At 39.6% G+C, this 18,700-nt stretch overlaps 1 protein-coding gene across 2 annotated transcripts in view; it reads left to right on the forward strand.

The window, feature by feature from the left end:
- LOC101480287 (glucocorticoid receptor) overlaps positions 1-18,700 on the forward strand; it is a 66,767-nt gene that overhangs the window by 33,407 nt on the left and 14,660 nt on the right. Inside the window, exons 3-6 of one of the 2 annotated variants that reach the window (XM_004550341.5) lie at positions 6,847-7,016; positions 9,311-9,337; positions 13,126-13,242; positions 17,609-17,881. In XM_004550341.5, coding sequence (XP_004550398.2) covers positions 6,847-7,016; positions 9,311-9,337; positions 13,126-13,242; positions 17,609-17,881 — 587 coding nt within the window. The remainder of the gene's footprint in view (positions 1-6,846; positions 7,017-9,310; positions 9,338-13,125; positions 13,243-17,608; positions 17,882-18,700) is intronic. The other variant, XM_004550342.5, reaches the window with a different exon arrangement.

Consider the following 18,700-nt stretch of genomic DNA (forward strand, 5'->3'; position numbering starts at 1 on the left):
ATTACACCACTAGCAGCAGTCTCAGCTAGTAATACAAGGCAGGAAGGATCCATGCTTTCATATTTTTAAGCCAATTTCTCACCTCGCAATTCAAACAAACAAAATGTGGCAGCAGAAACTGAGACTCATCAGGCCAGGCAACATTTTTCTAATCTTTGTCGTTCAATTTTGTTAAGCCTCTGTGAATTATAGACTCAGTTCCTTGTTCTTACCTGACTGGAATGGTACTTTTGTGGCTTTCTGCTGCTCTAGCCCATCTGCTTCAAGGTTTGATGAAGCTTTCAGAGATGCTCTTCTGCACACCTTGGTTGCAAAAAGTGGTTATTTAAATAACTATTGCATTCCTATCAGCTCAAGTCAGTCTAGCTATTCTCCTCTGGCATCAACAGGACATTTTTGCCCCAATAAACTGCCGCCCACTGAATATTTTATCTTAGATGGACCATTCTCAGTAAACTCTAGAGATAGCTGTGTGGGAAAATCCCAGCAGATTCGGCAGTTTCTTAAATACTCAGACTAGCCCATCTGGCATCAACAACCATGCCACTGAAATCACCTTTAATCCTCATTGCGAAACTTGTTTTGAACTTTAGGTCATCCTGACCGTTACTACATGCATGAATGCAATAGATTGCTGCCATGTGATTGGCTGAACAGGCATCGGGGCAGCTGGACAGGTCTTCCTAATAAAGTGTAGGTATAATGTTGAATATTCCCTATAAACAGTTTTTAAATAGTCTAGTTATTTGTTTTCACAACACAACAGCATATCATAAATCCCCAAAGCCTTAGAAAATCCAAAACACGAAGCTACTGAGAGAGAAAAACCTTTAAAGCTAAACTATTTTGCAGCAGCTCTGAATCAGGTCATCCACTGCTTTAATTATCTTCTCTTGTAATTCTTGTTCTTGTAAAAGAACTACTTCCTAATGTAATGTTATGCTTAATCATAACATTAAGATGATTGCTGTGCAGCGCTTTGCATTGTGTTTACTTCACCACTGAGCAACCCTGACTACACAGTGCAAGTTGAAGGAATAAATTCCACTAATTCCTGATGAAAAGAGGCGACAGAACAGATTGAAGTAACTCATTTAGTTCTAAAAATTCCCCAGTTCACTGCCTGCCACAGTGGAAATGAGTGCTAATGAGATGTCTTTGTGTCCACTTTGCTAATAATTCTTTGTGGGCATCTGTGTCTGGTGTATATTTGAGAATAGCAGCATTGAGGGAAGGAGAAGGAGAAGACGCAGTAGCAATAGCATGGCACAAACTGTTGCTACGTGTGAGAGGAAGTCAAACTGTTAGGCTGAGGTACTTATTTGTGCTTTCACTTGTGTCCTATCTTTTTGAACTTCATTTTAAAACCATCCTCAAAAAGAGCTGGTGGACAATTTGTTGAGTAGGTTTTTTTGAAGTTATGTTCATGTCATAGTAGTTGAGACATAATTTACGCTTGATATTTACGCATTTTCTAGTATTACCAAATTGAGCGGACTATAGTTCAGCACTCCTTGCATGAAGGTGAGAAGGGATGCCAGCAACAGATTTGAGTGCCGTACACTTTCCTTCTTACAGGCTGCATGGCACAAAGACTTTTTCAGGGAGGTATAAATGCAACATTTGAAGAAACCGTCATGCTTTCATTTTTTTCTATTGAGTCTCACTGCAGAGGCAGGAGATTTAGACATTCACATGCGAGGATGGCAGAGTTGGTGGGTGAGTGTTGTTTAGCAAGAGGAAGAAGGGAGACGAAAAGAGGGAGCCATGACACAATCACATGACAATTTTTGAAACAAGGGTAGCTTTATAACCCCGCTCCTCTCTGGCAACCAAAGGCTCTGCTTAAGTAATTTGAAGACCAGATCAACAAACCCACACAGGTTCCTATTAGCAACACAAACTGAAAACACACACACACGTACGCCATGTATTCCCGTTCCCGGGTAGGTGAGTTGGATAATCCCATGACTCGCCTGACCTCCTCCATACTCCCTGCAAGTAGTGAATCTGGATTGGCTGAGAGGCCGGGCTGGGGTGGGGTTGGAGGGCGTCCGCCCCAGCGGCCGTAATGCGAATATTATATAACTTGGAAAATGAGGTAGAGTGAGGGGGGTGAGCAGTGAGAAAGGAAGAGAGAGGAAGAGAGAGACGGATGTGAAGAGAGTGAGGAAGTGAGAGTAGCAAGAGGCAACAAAGGAAGAGTACAGTAAAACGGTAAAATTACACAATGGCTTAAAAAATGGAGAACAGACTTATTGTTTTTATATTTTACTACACTGACTAATATTTGCTAGAGCAGGGACGCAGGCTACTTTTCCTGTGCCATCTTATGTGAAACTGTCAGACTTCCTTTCTTTTCAAAACCCAGGGCTTTTGTTACACAACAGATTTCAAATTTGAAACTTGTGCTACGTGTCAAGAATTATTTGCAGCATTTGTTGTTTTGTTTTGTTTTGCAAATATCATTCATAAAAATTACATATTTACAATCAAATATATCTAAAATAAACCTGCAAATCTCAGTTAAAATCATAAATCAGTGTCCAAACAGCTTTTTATTTTTTGCTTGTCAGTTAAAAATTCCACATAAAAATGTTGACGTTTTATCGAATGGAGCAGCTACAGTCACTTTCGGTATGCGTCAGGATCCAACACTGTGAATGCTCTTATTTTCTACATCCCTCCCATGGGCACCTCATACTTTCTGCTCCCACACATTAGCCTAAAAAAGCTTTGATCTGAATGGAAAAACTAGGCTTACTGTATATCAGTTCCCACTGTAGTTACTGCTATATGATTCCCCAGTGACAGATCAGGTCAGCTCAGTTCACGCAGTCTCTCCATGGTTGCTACGGGCAATTTATTTATTTAAGACTGTTGTCCATGCTGCTCTATGTCTTCTACTGCTATATCACATAATTTTTACTGGTGTCCATTAAACAACACGTTACTGCAATTAGTTATAAATCAGGATCCATTTTAATGGAATGTAGTTTACAATGAACACCATATGCTATTTTTAGACACATACTCTTTCTTAGCATGTGTTCAAACACAAACGCACGCAGCGAAAGCGATGTTTGTAGGTAGAAGTAAAAGGGTGTGGGAAGTCACTGTCATCATGGCCCAGCCTTTACTTTCCTTCATTTGCCTTTTAAGACCAGGTTCTAGACTGATGCAGCAAAGTCCGTGCAGTAAATCACAAATACACACACACACACGTTCCAAAGGCAGTTTGGGTGATGAAAGAGCAGCAAAGGGCCATGAACTGCAACCTGCTTTTTGTGTTTATTCGTGCCTTTTCCTCAAACCCCCCCACTGGAAAGTATTGGTTAATGCGTATGTAGGTGGGTTAATACACTTCTCTTTTCTGCATGTGTACATTTGGCACTTTGTGTCTTAATCACTGTGCAGAGTTGGCTTGTTTGTCAGTACATACAAACCCTGTTGCCCGTGTGAGTGTGTGCATCAGAGAACGATCGACTGTGTGCACGTCTGCTGTGTTCTAGCCCAGTATGCATTCCTAATGAGGCTTGACTCTGTGCTACATGGCTCAGAGCCACACATGATGTCTCAGCAGTGGGAGGAGCATATGAAATGGCTCGCAAGTAGGGGTGGGGGGTTATAAATCTTTAATCCAAACACCACCCTGTGGTCATTTTACATTACCAGCAGTTGAGTCATGCCGTAACAGACCAGAACAGAAATTTGTAGCATGTGGCATTTTGTTGTTGTTGTTTACTGAACTTTTAAACATTAAAAATGAGAATAAAAGAAGTGATAAGATAATTTTTTTAAACATATAGCTACTCTACATTGCAGTTGTGTTAATTTTGACAGGATATTTTGTTTTAGTCTTAGCCATAATTTTGGCATCTAAATTCTTTTATTTTTAATCTAGCTTAAGTTGATTAAATATTATAACATTATAGTAGACTCAATATGAGATTTATTCAGTTGACCCAAAATAAAAAGTGTAAAAGTTGGTCATGAGGGTTGCTCCATATGGTTTTCAAAGCATCTTCTTTTCAGTGATATCAAATACAAAATGTGTCCATATGTCTACTGCCCTCTTCTTCCCAAGCAGTTGATATTTTGTCACATTTTCATGACAAACAGGGAACATGAAAGCTAGCTGTATTATTTGCCAGTGCAAGAGACTTCTTCAGTTTTAATAAGATCAACTACAATTGTGAGCTAGATGGCTGAAAATCTAAACAGACACATTGCCTCCACTTCAGCTGCAGAGGATGAGGTGCCTGCATTTGTCAGTCTTTCTAAACTTCTGTGTTTACATTTGTTTAAATCGGATGATTGGTCACAGGTGGTCTCCCACTTCACTGGCCACTTTTTTGTGGTCTCCTAGAAGTCCAGATATTTACAGCTCAAGCTCTGCCCCATAATAAGTGTCCACAGTTTCGTCAGTTGCTCCTTTAAGTAGACGAGTAATGAGAGCACCAGAAAGATGAGCACATAGTAGGAGCATTTGCCAACATTCACAGAGTTCCAGTGTGGCAAATAAAGTTTAAACACATTGAAAGTTGATTTGATTTCCATCAGTCTATACTCTTCCGTTTATCCTTAGAAGCAACGACCATAGGATGAGAGGCAGGGTACACCCTGGACAGGTTGCTAGTCTGCTTCAGGGCTAACACAGAGAGACAGACAAACCATTCACACTCATATTCAAACCTCTCGGGGAAAAAAAAGAAATAAAGGGTTTTATGTCCACTGAAATGCTTGGGCTTTTAACTCTTTTAAGGTCTGCTTGAATTTTCATTGTAGCATCCCAAATGGGCGTGTTGGGGAAATTCCACATTTGCAAAAGCAAATTTTATAGACTTAATTTACAATATTATGCAATACCTGTCATAATGAGGTATTCTGTGTTTGTTTCCTTACGATTATGGCTCAGTTGCTCATGCTGGAAATGATTTACCTAATGACTTCAGATTTGAAAAGCTGTGACACCACAAGTGGAGTTGTTTGCCAGGTTGATGATGAACAAATAGCATAGATGTTTGTTTTTGGTATGATCCTCATTGTTAAAACAACTCATTTAAAAAGTCCTGTGAAAGGACCGCATCGAGCCCTTTGAAAACACGACTGTAGCAGAAATGAAAAATAATCGCCCATCAGTATATTTGTGTAAAACTCTGCCAGATCCCTTGTGTTAAGGAAGGATCCGAATGTAGCACACACACTAGCATATTTTGGCTATGTAATGACAATAGCCTTTTAACTGACATATCATGTAATTAAAATTAGCAGTCATTCAGTTGTTATAAAAATCCTTATAAGTAATCCCATCTTGCATCAGGATCACTGGTGTGTCCTAATATATGGACTATGTACAGGATCAACTGAACAATAAGGGGAAAAGGACTGTTTTGTATATACATTGTCTGCACGTAACCTATATGTGCCAAATTTGATTAGACTATTGAAGCAGATTACTGTACTTCCAGCTGAAACTCCTAATAGTTTCAATTTGTGGGTTTGATGAACCATACTTAGCCTCTGAGGTTATAGTGATGCAGAAAACTAGGTCTGAAATTGAGGTATGCATATTTAACAGAGGTGCATTTATTTTTGTGGTGCAATGGAACAGTACTTGTGGAAAAAGTATTCTGTGTTTTGTGATTGCATACTTTGCTCAGATGGGGATCAGAAGTTTAGCTGGGACTGCATTCCGAATCCAGATACCATTCGAACTTGGCTGCGTTGGAGTCATCTTGACTAGCTCACCATAGATATGAATAGACATCTTAGCTTAAGGTGTCTTCCAAGATCCATCAACGCTACTCCCCTTGGTTGCGGTCCAATTTACATAAGCAAGTGTCGTCTTTCCAGTGACCATCAGAAACTAGGCCCTGTGAATTTGGGTCATGCTTTTTTAGATAGCAGTGCTGCTGATCTGTGAGGTGGATTCAGAGTTCCAGTTAATGTAATCCACTGTACTTTCCAGTTCTGATTGAACATGTGGAGAAAATGGACAGCAAAACACTTGAAGCCTTAGTTGAGAAGTGATGTTGTATCAGCACTGGAGCCAAGATATCTGTGGACCTAAACGCAAAGTCATTGTCAGGCTTAGCAAGCTAATCCTATTACATAATCCCCATATACATTCCAACTAGTGTGCTACCAAAACAAACAACAGGGGAAAGATTTAAGTCCTTTAATGCGGTCAAATTCCTGTGATGGATTACACGGCAGTGTCAGTCGAACACAGCAGACGTAATGTATTCTTGGTTTGCATCCTGCCACTTAACTTGCAGTGCAGCTGTCAAGTTGGTCTTAGTGACTAGTTAAGCCTCACAGTGCACTTCATGTATGTAAATCTCTCAGTTGGAAATAACAACGTGTATGACTGTGTGTGATTACACAAGAAGTATAAAATTCTTTACTTTGTATCGTAACACACTTAGAAGATTGGACTGAGATTTAGAGCCTAGATACAGCACAGAGAAGCTGTTAGTGATAGGCTTCATTGGATTTGGCTTAGAGTTGATTTGTTTTTCACTTTAAGCATTCATTAATGAAAAGACATCTGGCTCATCATTGCGTTGTGTCAACCTGGGGAAAACACTGCAAACACTATGAGGGTTTGAATTCCGATGAGGGATGCATTTTTTTTTATCACCCTAAGATTTGAGTCGGTTCTTTGTTCTGTCTCTGTAATACTGTGTATATTTGGGATCCGTTTACAGAAAATTGCATGACTAAATTTGGGCTCATTCAAAGGTGGTGTGAATGAGTCACCCTACACATGACATTTCCATGCTGCAAATCAGCATTCTTGACACATGTTTTCCCCCTCTTTCCTCTCTCTACATATTACAGTTCATCACCCAGAGAAGGAGAGATCAGCAGCTCTGTGGTACCTGCCCAATCCAAGACCAGCGGGCAGACTCATAAGATCTGTTTGGTGTGCTCAGATGAGGCCTCTGGATGCCATTACGGGGTTGTAACATGTGGCAGCTGCAAGGTTTTCTTCAAGAGAGCCGTTGAAGGTTGGTCTCCCGCAATCTGCACCCACTGCCTCAATCACTCAGACACGGCACACTCCTCATTAATGCTGGAAATTCAGTTTTACTTTGAATGATGGTACTATGGATGTTTAAATTACATATGCTTATATACATATGCACTAAATTGCTAGTATTTATTACAAGTTTTCTCCCGTTACACTACAGCTCTTGATGCTTCTGCACATCTCTGCTCTGTCCTGAATAAGAAAATTTAATGATTTCTCCAAGTTCAGGGTCACAGTTGAATAGTAGAGTGCAGGGTGAGATCTTATTTCTTCAATTGTTTGTGGGTTTAGTACATTAGTTGTATTTCTCCACCTCTTTTATTCCCCTTCTTGTTTGTTATGCCCCAAAGCAGGGACTGCTTACAACTGGTTTTGATTACCAACAAAACAAAAGCGTGCAGAGGAAAGGCCGTAATCCAGAAATATCATCTTTCCATTTTCTTTTCCAGCTTTCCAATAAAGTGGCCACGCTCTCTAGCCAATTTATTAGGTACACCTTACCATACTGGTTTAGACCCCCTTTGCCCTAATTGTTCATGGCATCGATTCAGAAAGGTGCTGGAACCATTCCTCAGAGATTTCAGTACATGACCTGTTAGCATCACACAATCGCTGCAGATTTGTTGGCTGATAAGACTCTCCGGTTCCACCACAGGCCAATGTGCTTGGGATTATTCAAGCTTTGTGAGGCTGAGGCGTTTAAGCAATGCTCAGTTGGTGTGAAGGGACCAAAAATGTGCCAAGAAAGTATCCCCCACACTGTTGCAACACCACCACCAGCCTGACCGCTTTTATACAAGACAGAAGGGATCCATGCTTTCATGTTGTTTACACTAAATTCTGACCCTGTTGTTTTCAAATGTTTTCAGTTGTCCAATTTTGTTGAGTCCATGTGAATTTGTAGCTTTAGTTTCCCATTCTTAGCTGGCAGGAGTGGGACCTTGTGGGTTCTTCTGCTGCTGTAGTTCATCTGCATCAGAGTTTGACATGCTGTGCGTTCGGAGATACTCTTCACCATATCTTGATTGGAACAAGTTATTGTTGGTTTCCTAGCAGCTCAAAGCACGGTGGCCATTCCTCTGACCTCTGGAAAAAATACCCAGAGAATGCCAGGGCATTCTAGACACTTGCCACTCATTAGATGTTTTCTCTTTATTGGACCATTTTCTGTAGCCCCCAGAGATGGTTCTGTGGGAAAATCTCAGCTCAGAATACTCAGACCAGCCAGTTGCTGCCATGCAGCTTTCTGTGTACATATCTGTGTTAACAAGCAGTTGAGCAGGTGTACCTAATGAAATGTCTAGTGAGCGTATCTTCTAATGGGGTACAGGCAAGGTATTTGATTTTATTTGATTATATTTTTGTTGAATCACAGTGGTTACATAGACCTATTTAATATGTGCACAAACAAGTAAGAAAAGGTTAGCTACATATGTACTTCAATGTGCATATTTATCTCTAAATGGTTTGTGTGTCAGAATGCTTTGGAGGGACGGGCAAGAATGCATTTGACAAACCGTATTTTGCATTAAATGCTTTTACTGTCATGCATTCATCCCTGAGCTTCTCTTCTGCTCTCTTTCCATTCCCTTTCTTTCTACAAGCTGCCTCTGCAGATGTGTTACAGGTTGCTTAGATAGGGTTTTCTGAGGTGTATTTTAAGTCATTATTAGCGACTAACCCTAACCCTAAGACATCAACTTCAATTTATCATTGCCCAAACTTACTGAATATGCACAGAAATGACTCACTTAATTTCAGGTATCAGTTAACATAGCCCTGTCCTTTTCTTTCATTTCTATGCGTTGCTGGTGAAAGAATACCTCGCGATCAGACTTGCTTTAGGGAAATCATTACTCTGAATATTTGGGGACACGGTGTAGATGGATTATTTGACTTCTGCAGCAGTTAAGGATTAACTGGGCCGGTTTTTAATGGAATTTATTATAGAAACATTTCACAGTCTCCAACATAGAAAAGGAAAAAAGTATCAGACAAACTGATACAGATAGACTGAAACTGGAAACAAGAACCCTTGGTATGCCCTGAATTATATCCTGATATCTACGATATTTACTTCTATGGTATACTAAGATCATGATTAACGGTTATCCAGCATGTCGGTATTTGTTATGCAGTGCTGGTGTAACTGCCAAGCATTCGATATGAAGTGCAATTTCACTGCCTACAGTAATAATGAGAAAGTCATACCTGTCATTTTTGTTTTTCTCTCCCCCTCTTCCTTCTCTGGTCATTGTCTCTATGGGGAAGGATGGAGAGCACGACAAAACACAGATGGTAAATAAATACACTTTTAATAATAATAATAGTAATAATGATAGTAATAATAATGATTATTATTTTGATGATGATGATGGAAATTTTAGCATTCATGATTTGCCAATGTCCCCTGTACTTTTTCAGCACTGATCAATCTGTCTAGAAACATGCATAGCCTGTTCCGCCAGCTATCTGTTAATGCATGCAAATGTACTGATTTGGTCATTTAAATCAGCATAAATTGCCTGTGAATGATTTTTGCACTCTTCATTTTCTGTCTGGAATGCCCCTCATCTTATCTTCCTCTACGATGATAGATCTAAACGCAATCACATGCTGTCTCCAGTTAGGTCTGTTTTTTCAGCACTTAACCCACATTACTTCCTGAGATCTGTCATGAGAAATGAAACCTCTGCCACCCCTGTAGTTACATTTTTCCTTCTGTTAATTATAAAGCGAATTATGAAATACTAAACATTTGGTGGTTTACCTTTACAGAATCAAAAAGTGGATTCCCTTCCACTGGTCACGTTTAAGCTCAGGACCTCCTGACTGTGACTTCACAGTGCCAACCACTAACCCTGTATGCCAGTATTGGTTACAAACTCAGCTACGGGCTTCACCATCCACTGCTGATGGGTCGTGCCAGACCCTTGTTAGCAGATTAGGGCAGGATAAGGGAGGGAGAATACCAGTGGGATTCAGTTGGCACTTTTGACACTACAGATGGCTGTTTACGCCATTGTTTGCAATGACTCTCTGTGATATCAGCGACGGCTGCAACATGCAGCTCCAATCTTGTCATCACACCACCAATTTTTATTGTGGAATATTATGATTATTACTGGGTTTCGTAGCGCGTTTATCATGATTTCTATGTGGACATCTGGATTAGTTTCGCCACCTGTAATATGCAATATAGCAGCGCTGATCCCTGCTTTTTGTGCTAATTTTCTCTGTGTATGTGCTGGCAGGCAGGGGAAAATGACTCCGTTTAAGCTTCAGTTCTTTTTCAGCTTCTGCCTAGATCACTGTAGCTTCTGTATGCATCCCTGTTTGTACAACCATATCTGTGAACATATTTTACTGTTTACTGATCATTTTCAGCCATGTTCATTCCTTGTTAATGCAAACCAAACCCTTCCTGCTGCTCATTCTTCACAGTATGAGCTGCCCACTGGTGGACCAGCAGGATGCTACTGTTGTAAAGAAGTTACTTGTAAATAGAGAGGGAGTATCAGAGTTAGCAGAGCTTCATTAAGCCTAGTTAAGGCTCTGGATTTCAATCAGATTGAGATGATTTGGCATTAACTTAAAACAGGTCATTCATGCTTGAAAACCCTCCAGTGTGGCTGAATTAAAACAATTCCACAAAGAAGAGTGGGCCAAAATTCCTCCACAGTAATGTAAAAGGCTCAATGACAGTTGAACACTTGATTGGAGCTCTTGATGCCAACGGTGGCACAACCAGTTATTAAGTTTAGGGGGCAATTAGTTATTCACAAAGGGACAGGGAGGCTTAGATCATCATTTAAAAGCACCATTTTATACTTACTTACTTTATACTTACTTTGCTTGTCTTTATCTAATATTCAAATTTGTTTTATGACCTGAAACATGTGTCAAATGTGCAAGAAAACAGCACTGGATAAGCTTTGCTGTATACAAAGGCACGTACTATTTTTTTTATGTTGTCAATTGAATAATATGATTCTTTTTATATAGTGCTTCTCTTCATATTTATATAGTGTTCCTTTCCTTTTTAAGTGCCCACGAAATTTAAGTTGTCACACACTGCCCTTTAGGTCAAAAAGCATCAAAAGCATTACATTTTAAAGATCAGGGTAGATTAGGAGATCAGTGTTCATCCTCCACCCTAGGGGGAATACTGACGCTGGTGACTTTGTATACAGTCAATGAGTTTTTCTGCAATCATGCAGAAGGTTTTCAGCGGGTCTATAAAAAAATAAATGAATGGTTTCTGGAGAGTTTGTTGTATCATCTATTATAATGAGTTTCAGTAACATGAAAAGACTATTTATTGAATCCTCTGCTTTTGCCACTCGTTATAATGTGTAGAACAGCCATTACACCATGATGAGTAATGCTATTATAACACGAGTGACTAATAAGTAGGCTTTTCACCGTTCCCCACCATAGTAAGCTACAATGTAGAAATTCAATTGCATAGAACGGACATATTCGATTGATAAGATTGGATGAACTTATCAAACAATTTTTCACAAGAACACCACAAATGATAGAGGAGGGATGTTTTTGTGTTGCAGAGCTGGAGCAGACTATAGTCTGACGCTTGGTGCTTTGCAGCACAAATCCAGTGAGTAAACACAAAGTCGAAAAAGTAGCCTGCATTCCTGATATATTTTTTAACTCTTCTAATTTGTGATTTGTGCATTTTATAGTGTGTCCTATGTATAAGCAGTCTTATTTCAGACAATGACACACAATTCCAACTGTGAGAAAAGCAGACTTCTATGTAAAGCCAGTGGAAATGAAATGTAGAAATGTGCTGACTTTCAGTTGACAGTGACTGGTAACTGAAGGAAGTGGTAAAAAAATTGTGAATCCTTTGCTCTGGCAGATGTCAATTAGTTGCAACTTTTCTAAATAACTGCCCATGGTCTGTTTTTCAGAGTAAACACCACCAACACTTCATATAAAATTCTTGGTTGGGTTAGTTACTCATATGGGGAAAATCAAAGACACTTCTAGTTAATCATCCCATTTTGATTTCAAAGAAGTGTCACAGTGAAACTTTAAACTATGACCAATTCCACAGCATAGGTTATCTACTGAATAGTCATCACAAAAATAAAAAGCATATCTGTTGCTAGAAGGAAAGTGATTAATGTGATGCTTCCAGGTCCTGTCGTATAAGTGTTACATGCACTGGAACAAAAACGCTGTTGCATCAAGACTACATAACTGAGACATAAAATAGATCTTCAAGCATAGCCCATAAAATATTGAGCAACAGCCCAATGATTTAGTGAGGCCTTTCACAGCTAAAAAATACAGACCTGACAATTATATTGACAAAATGCTGCAGATTGTGATCTTGAAAGTGTTCAAGAGACAATGTTAATGTACGAAATGCCAAATTCATCCTCAGGCATGTTTGTCCTTCTGCTGTACACTTGCAATGAGGATCAAAGTTGCACTGTCGTAAGACATACTGCCACAATATGAAAGCATTTAGTATGTCTTCAATGAATTTACAAACATTAAACAAGTAAGAAGTTTCAGTGCAACCAGGGACTAGCTGTGCACATCTGTAAAATATAGAATTATATATGCATTCATAATTCTTTAACAACAAACTATTGCTTGCAAATACCCCCCCCCCCCCCCCCCCCCCCAAAAAAAAAAAAAAAAAAAGTAGTTTAGGTGGTGATTGACTCCACATGACTTCCTCATTGTGGTCACAAATCAATTGTTCCTTCTTGTGTAACAAAGGATTATTAAGAAATCAAAAGTATCCATGCTCTATAATCAAATGTGGACCTGTTTTAGAATCTGGTGCATGCTCCATAATAGGAATGTTAATGATATGGACTGTGCGTTACTCTCAAAGACCAATGGCGTGGATTTTGCTGTCTAGTCTAAGTGCATAGTTGTGGAAGTGAAGCTGTTAACACCAAAGGGATCCCACAAGCCTGTTAGGCTTACTGTACAACAGGTGATTAGTGTGGTCATAGATATTGCTCGTGCTAATCCTTCTCAAACATTCTTTGCTAGCTAATGTCTTCTTTCCCCCCTCCTTCTTCTCCTTCTTCTATTTACAGGCCAGCACAACTACCTGTGTGCAGGGAGAAATGACTGCATCATTGATAAGATCCGCAGGAAGAACTGTCCAGCCTGCCGCTTCAGAAAATGTCTTCAAGCTGGAATGAACTTGGAAGGTAAATGATCAGACCCATCTTTAAATGAGTCCAGCCAACGTTCAATGCTTTAATGAAAAACTGGGCATCTTTATCTTGTCTTATGTGCAATATTGTGAAGTAAAGTAAAGTACCTGTGCTGGTTATATTTCCAGCAGGCTTTGATTGGATCATTCACACAAAGGTGGATGTTGCAGTTCTTCTCTTAAAGTGTGAATTACTCTTTTCTTGGACTCTCATCTGTATGTGCAAGGGCTTGTTGCTGATTGGTGCTTCCACTTGGCTTATGTTCAGCCTATAATATTGACTGCTCTTCTTTCATCTTGGCTTCCACCATGACTAGACCAGCGCCACAGCCAAACTGCAGCAGTAATCCCTACAGCTGCTTCAAAGTGCAGCCAATTTGTCATTCGGGGCAGCTGTGATTCAGTGCGAGCAGCTTTAGTTTAGGGAAGTGGTTCTTAAAGTTTTTCGGGAAGCCCCAACTTCAGAAGCTGAAAAAAGTTCATGTCCCACACAATTTGTAATCAATCATTAATAAAAACTGATCCAAATTGGTTCATTTAATGAAATTAATTGTACCAGTAACCTAATTTTCCCTTCAAGTATTAATTTCACTTAGTGTCACACTTTCTCCTTGGATGTCCATGTTCTACTTGCAGTGGTTCATTTAAAGAAACTCTGGTCTAGGCAGTATAATTCTTGCAAGAGGTCTCTGGTCCAAATCCCAGATGATCTAGTGAATATGAGCCAAGTGGAAACACCAATCAGGATAAGGAGCTTGCACATATAACTCTGATTGCAAAAACAAACAATCACATTACTTAGTAAAAGGAAGCCAGTGATACAGAGCTGTAACAACAAATAAGAAAGGCGCATTCTAGCAGTGTGGTCTCAGTGAAAGAGTGGTTGCCATGAAATCATTCATAAGGAATGGAAATCATAGAAAATGAGGTAAACGGAGGCCAAATTACACAAGAACTGAACAGAAAATCTTTGACAATACGTCTTATCGACTGAATGATACTAATTTGAATAAAATTCTGGTTCAAATTATCATCAGTATGCATGGAGGAGGTCAGACGAGAGGTCCAACAGTGAGCATATACAGCCATCTGTAAAATGTAGTGGAGGATCTGTCATGGTTTGGGGCTGCATTTCAGCCAGTGTTGTCAAAATTGATTGAATTGTAAACACAGAGAAGTAGCGTCAGATTTTGATTAGCCATGCAATACATTTGGAAAGCATCTCATTAGCAACAGCTAAATTTTTTTAGTGCAGCAACGATCCCAAGCACACTGCCAGTACAATAAAAGCGTATAAAAAATGAAAAACACAAACACTCATGGATTGGTCTAAGGAGACCATATGTCACGGCTGGCGGGGTGAGCCGTGTGGTGTTGGAGGAAAAGGAGGACCCAAAATGCGGCAGTGACTGATGATTCGAGTGATGTTTATTTACAAGTGGTGGAGTGGCAAAAACAGGCAGTGAGGCATGACAAAACAACTGAAGAAACCTAAACTGGGAGAACTAAATGACGAACCTGAGACCATACAAAAGGGGTGCGGGGCAGAGACAGGAACGGAACACCATAGAACGCAGACGAGCCGACAACGAACACAGACCGACACCCACTAAATATACACACACACAAGGTAATCAGGTAATCACACACAGGAGGGAAGAACAGCTGAACCTAATACACATGAGGACCGGAGGAGACAAGCTGAACACAATGACAACAGACACAGACTTTCAGAACAAAACAGGAACTCTAGGACACGAGCCTTCAAAGTAAAGCAGGAAACACACAGACTGATTTACAACACAACACGGGGACATGAACAGAGCACCAAGGACAGACACAGGTAGGGCTGAATATACACCAAACTTCAGGTTCAACCCTAAACTAATACAAAATCAGAATAAACACAAAACGCTGGGTCAACGACCCAGGACCATGACACCATACCTCAACATTATTGAACCAGTGTGTGATCATCCTGGTAGAAAGGGAAAAAAAGCAGTCAGTATCCAAATAACTTTAGTAGAGTACTTTAATTACAAGAAAGCTGTGGTGAAAAGTAAAGGTGGTTAAACCATATATTGGCTCTATTTTTGCCTTAAATCCAGGTTTTCCAGTTAGGTTTGCACACATTTCAATAAATTGCTGCACTTATTTCCCATTTTTTTTAGCAAGATTGGAGTGGCTTGAAACTTTTGCACAGTAGTTTATTTCACTTTAAATTTGTTATCAATCAATCAATCAATCAATCAATCTTTATTTATAAAGCACTTTTCATACAAAAAAAATGTAGCACAAAGTGCTTTACATGGTTAAAAGCAGCCCACCCCACCCTCCAACTCACTCCCCACACTCTCATTAACATAAACGATGTGAATACACACATATCCCCCCCCCCCACACACGCACACTTTATGAATCCAATGGCACAGAAATTTCCCCCCGAAATAGGTAAACTATCATTCTTTTATTTTAGCTTTAAAATTGAGCTAAATGACAGATTACTGACTATGTAAAGAACATTTTAGAGTACAGATGAGATTAGTAGTTTAGTATAAAAATAAAGGAAGAACAAAGGAAAAAAACAAGAATAGATTAAATATGGCCTGATGGCTAATATGGCCTTTATTGTTCTATATGGTTCACACTGATCACTGCTTAATTCACTCCTAAGTCCAAGCCTCCAAAACTTCTATTACCTGATGATCTTTCACATTTTTGGGAAGCAACAGGTTGTAACCAAAACAACAGCTTTATAACCAAGAACCTGCTTGTTGTGCTGTTTCTGCTTGATGCTCCCTAAGGGGAATGAAATTGCTGTTACTAGTTTGTATGAATCAGCGTTGAGTGAGATTACATGTTAAAAGTGCAGTTTTGGTCACAGGGTGAAGGTAGGTTCACAGAGAGTGAGAGGAACAAAGACAGAGAGAGGGATTTGATGGAAGTCAATGCATCAGCAGACAGACTCCCAGCAGAAAGGCTCTTAGTTGCCATAGAAACACCAAGAGAGGAAATTAAAAAAGGTAGAGTAGGAAAAACATGTTTTTTCATGGTAACCTCTCAAAGTCTGACGTTTTGTACATTTAGTAGCAGGAAATGTTCAAATGAGGCTTAGATAATGTACAGTTGTGGGCAAAAAACACAGCAATTTGCCATATCTGTTGTTTCACTGATGTCACACTGATGGAGAGAAGCTGCAAAACAAAAAAAAACAACAAGAAAAATCCACTGTTAAGTCATATGTCGTCATAAATGGAATTCTTTTTGTGATTTTGTAACTATTTGCTGGGCAGAGACCAGCATGTGGCACTCTCCTGATCTTTAACTGGTTTGTTAAAACTCAAAGTGAAATTTCTTCATCCATGTTGTAAGGTGGGGTGAAGCAAGCGTGTAACTTAAATAACTTATTAACGTTAACTGGGAATATAGAAGTGTTTATACAGTACATGGATGCATTACAGTGTTGATTTTTCTAGGTTAATTACACTGTGCAGTAAAACAGTGAAAGCTAATTTTGAGTTGATTATTCACTTCAGGACATAATAGCCTGTCTTTATGTCACAAAGTAACTTTTTTGTATTCTGTGTGTTTCTAGAGCCAGAGAATTTGGTCAGATCAGTTTATTTCAATTGTTTTTATAGTTCTAGTTTCAGTGACTGTATATGTTTTCATTTTAGTTTTCATTTTAGTTCCATTGCCCAGCCCATGGAGAAGCAACCCTTCTGTCCAGGGTTTGCTCCTTGTGCATGTCTGGATCTCTTCCAGAGATGCTGTTGTTCCTAGAAGTATGTCTGCAATACCCATTGGGTCTCCAATTCGTCAAAATCACGAGCCTTTATCTTGCATTATTTTTTAGTTGTGAGGACATCTGCAGAAGAACTGCAGGTGTGGCAAAAATTGTGTTTATGTGGCAAAAATACTACCTATTACATATTGCAGCTGAGCACACAAAGGGCATGTACCACAGCAGAGACCATTTGAGCTCAATATTTTTGGCTCTTGAACTGATGTTCAGTCTTGGACACTGCACACTCTTCCAAGAAAAAAACCCATTTGTTCTTGGAGTCATAACTGATCTTTGAGCTGCACAGTGAAGGATTTTCAGAAAGCGATCTAAAAACAATAGCAGTGCCTAGAAAGGAGATGGAACTTGAAAGGTCAAAATTAGCCAGTCAGCCTGAAATGAGGTAAAATGAGGTAGAGTTTATGCTTTTTATGCATAGAATTGCTGAATTGTTTTGATTGCACCTTGCACAAAACATTTGTAGAAAACACAATGCTTGTGAACAATTTATTTTATTGAAGCATCTTCTGATTTTTTTTTCTGTACCTCTCTTTTATTGCTATGTCTCACCTCACAGCAAGGAAAAACAAAAAGCTGATCAAGATGAAAGTGCACCGGGCTGGGGCATCAGAGCCCACCATTAGCAACATGCCTGTTCCAGTCGTACCCAGGAGCATGCCCCAACTCGTGCCGACCATGCTGTCCATACTGAAGGCCATAGAACCAGAGATCATCTACTCGGGCTATGACAGCACACTGCCAGATACTTCATCACGGCTCATGTCTACTCTCAACAGGCTAGGGGGACAGCAGGTTGTCTCTGCAGTCAAGTGGGCCAAGTCACTACCAGGTAACAGAAAAGCTCTTTACCATGGATTCCCTTTGGTTTATTTTATATGCACAGACTTGCTCAAACAAACTCCATCACTGGTGGTAAATCCATCTAGAAAATTGAACTAATGGGTCTCAAGTCGATGATGAAAAACAACTACATCCACTTTCACTTGTCTATTTCTTTTAACACATGATGCCAGTTAAGGAAGTTGCCTCAGTCGTACGTCCCCACTTAGGCCTTAGTCATATAGGCCTATAGAATGATCAACAACAATGTGGCTACCTCCAGTTGTTATTTTAAAAAGTGGGGGACGAGTTTCCAGCAATGGTTAGCATGAAATTGGTCACAAAGAAGCATATGCCACTATACCGAAAACATTGTCGCAAGTAGATTGCTAATAGCACAAAAGGCAGTACTTTTACTTTGAAGGCACATGTTCTCTTATTATGGTTTGTATTGCACTTCTCAGTTTCACTACTACCTGGTGAGTAGTTTGCGAGTGTTTCAGTAGTACATACTTCTGTAGTGCTCTTCTGGTTAAGACCACAGCCTTTATTTGTCTGAGTGTTGTCATAAAAAGCAAATAACGAGCGAAAGTGCAGTTGTGGCTCAGTTCAGTAGCCAGCTGGGTGTCATCTTAATGGTAGGGTGACCAATAAGGAAGTGTTTGATGCATCTCACTTCAGACTGCACAAAAGGTAAATTTTTGATTTTTTTTAATTCCTTTTTCCTCGTTCCTTTTTTTTTTTTAAACAGTTGTTTAGTTACCAATGTCATGTCACCTTTTTAATGGCTGAATCCATAATTACAGATGGAGGAGTAATTGTATCTCAT

This window comes from Maylandia zebra, linkage group LG10, assembly GCF_041146795.1.
Source record: "Maylandia zebra isolate NMK-2024a linkage group LG10, Mzebra_GT3a, whole genome shotgun sequence".
Taxonomy (NCBI): domain Eukaryota; kingdom Metazoa; phylum Chordata; class Actinopteri; order Cichliformes; family Cichlidae; genus Maylandia; species Maylandia zebra.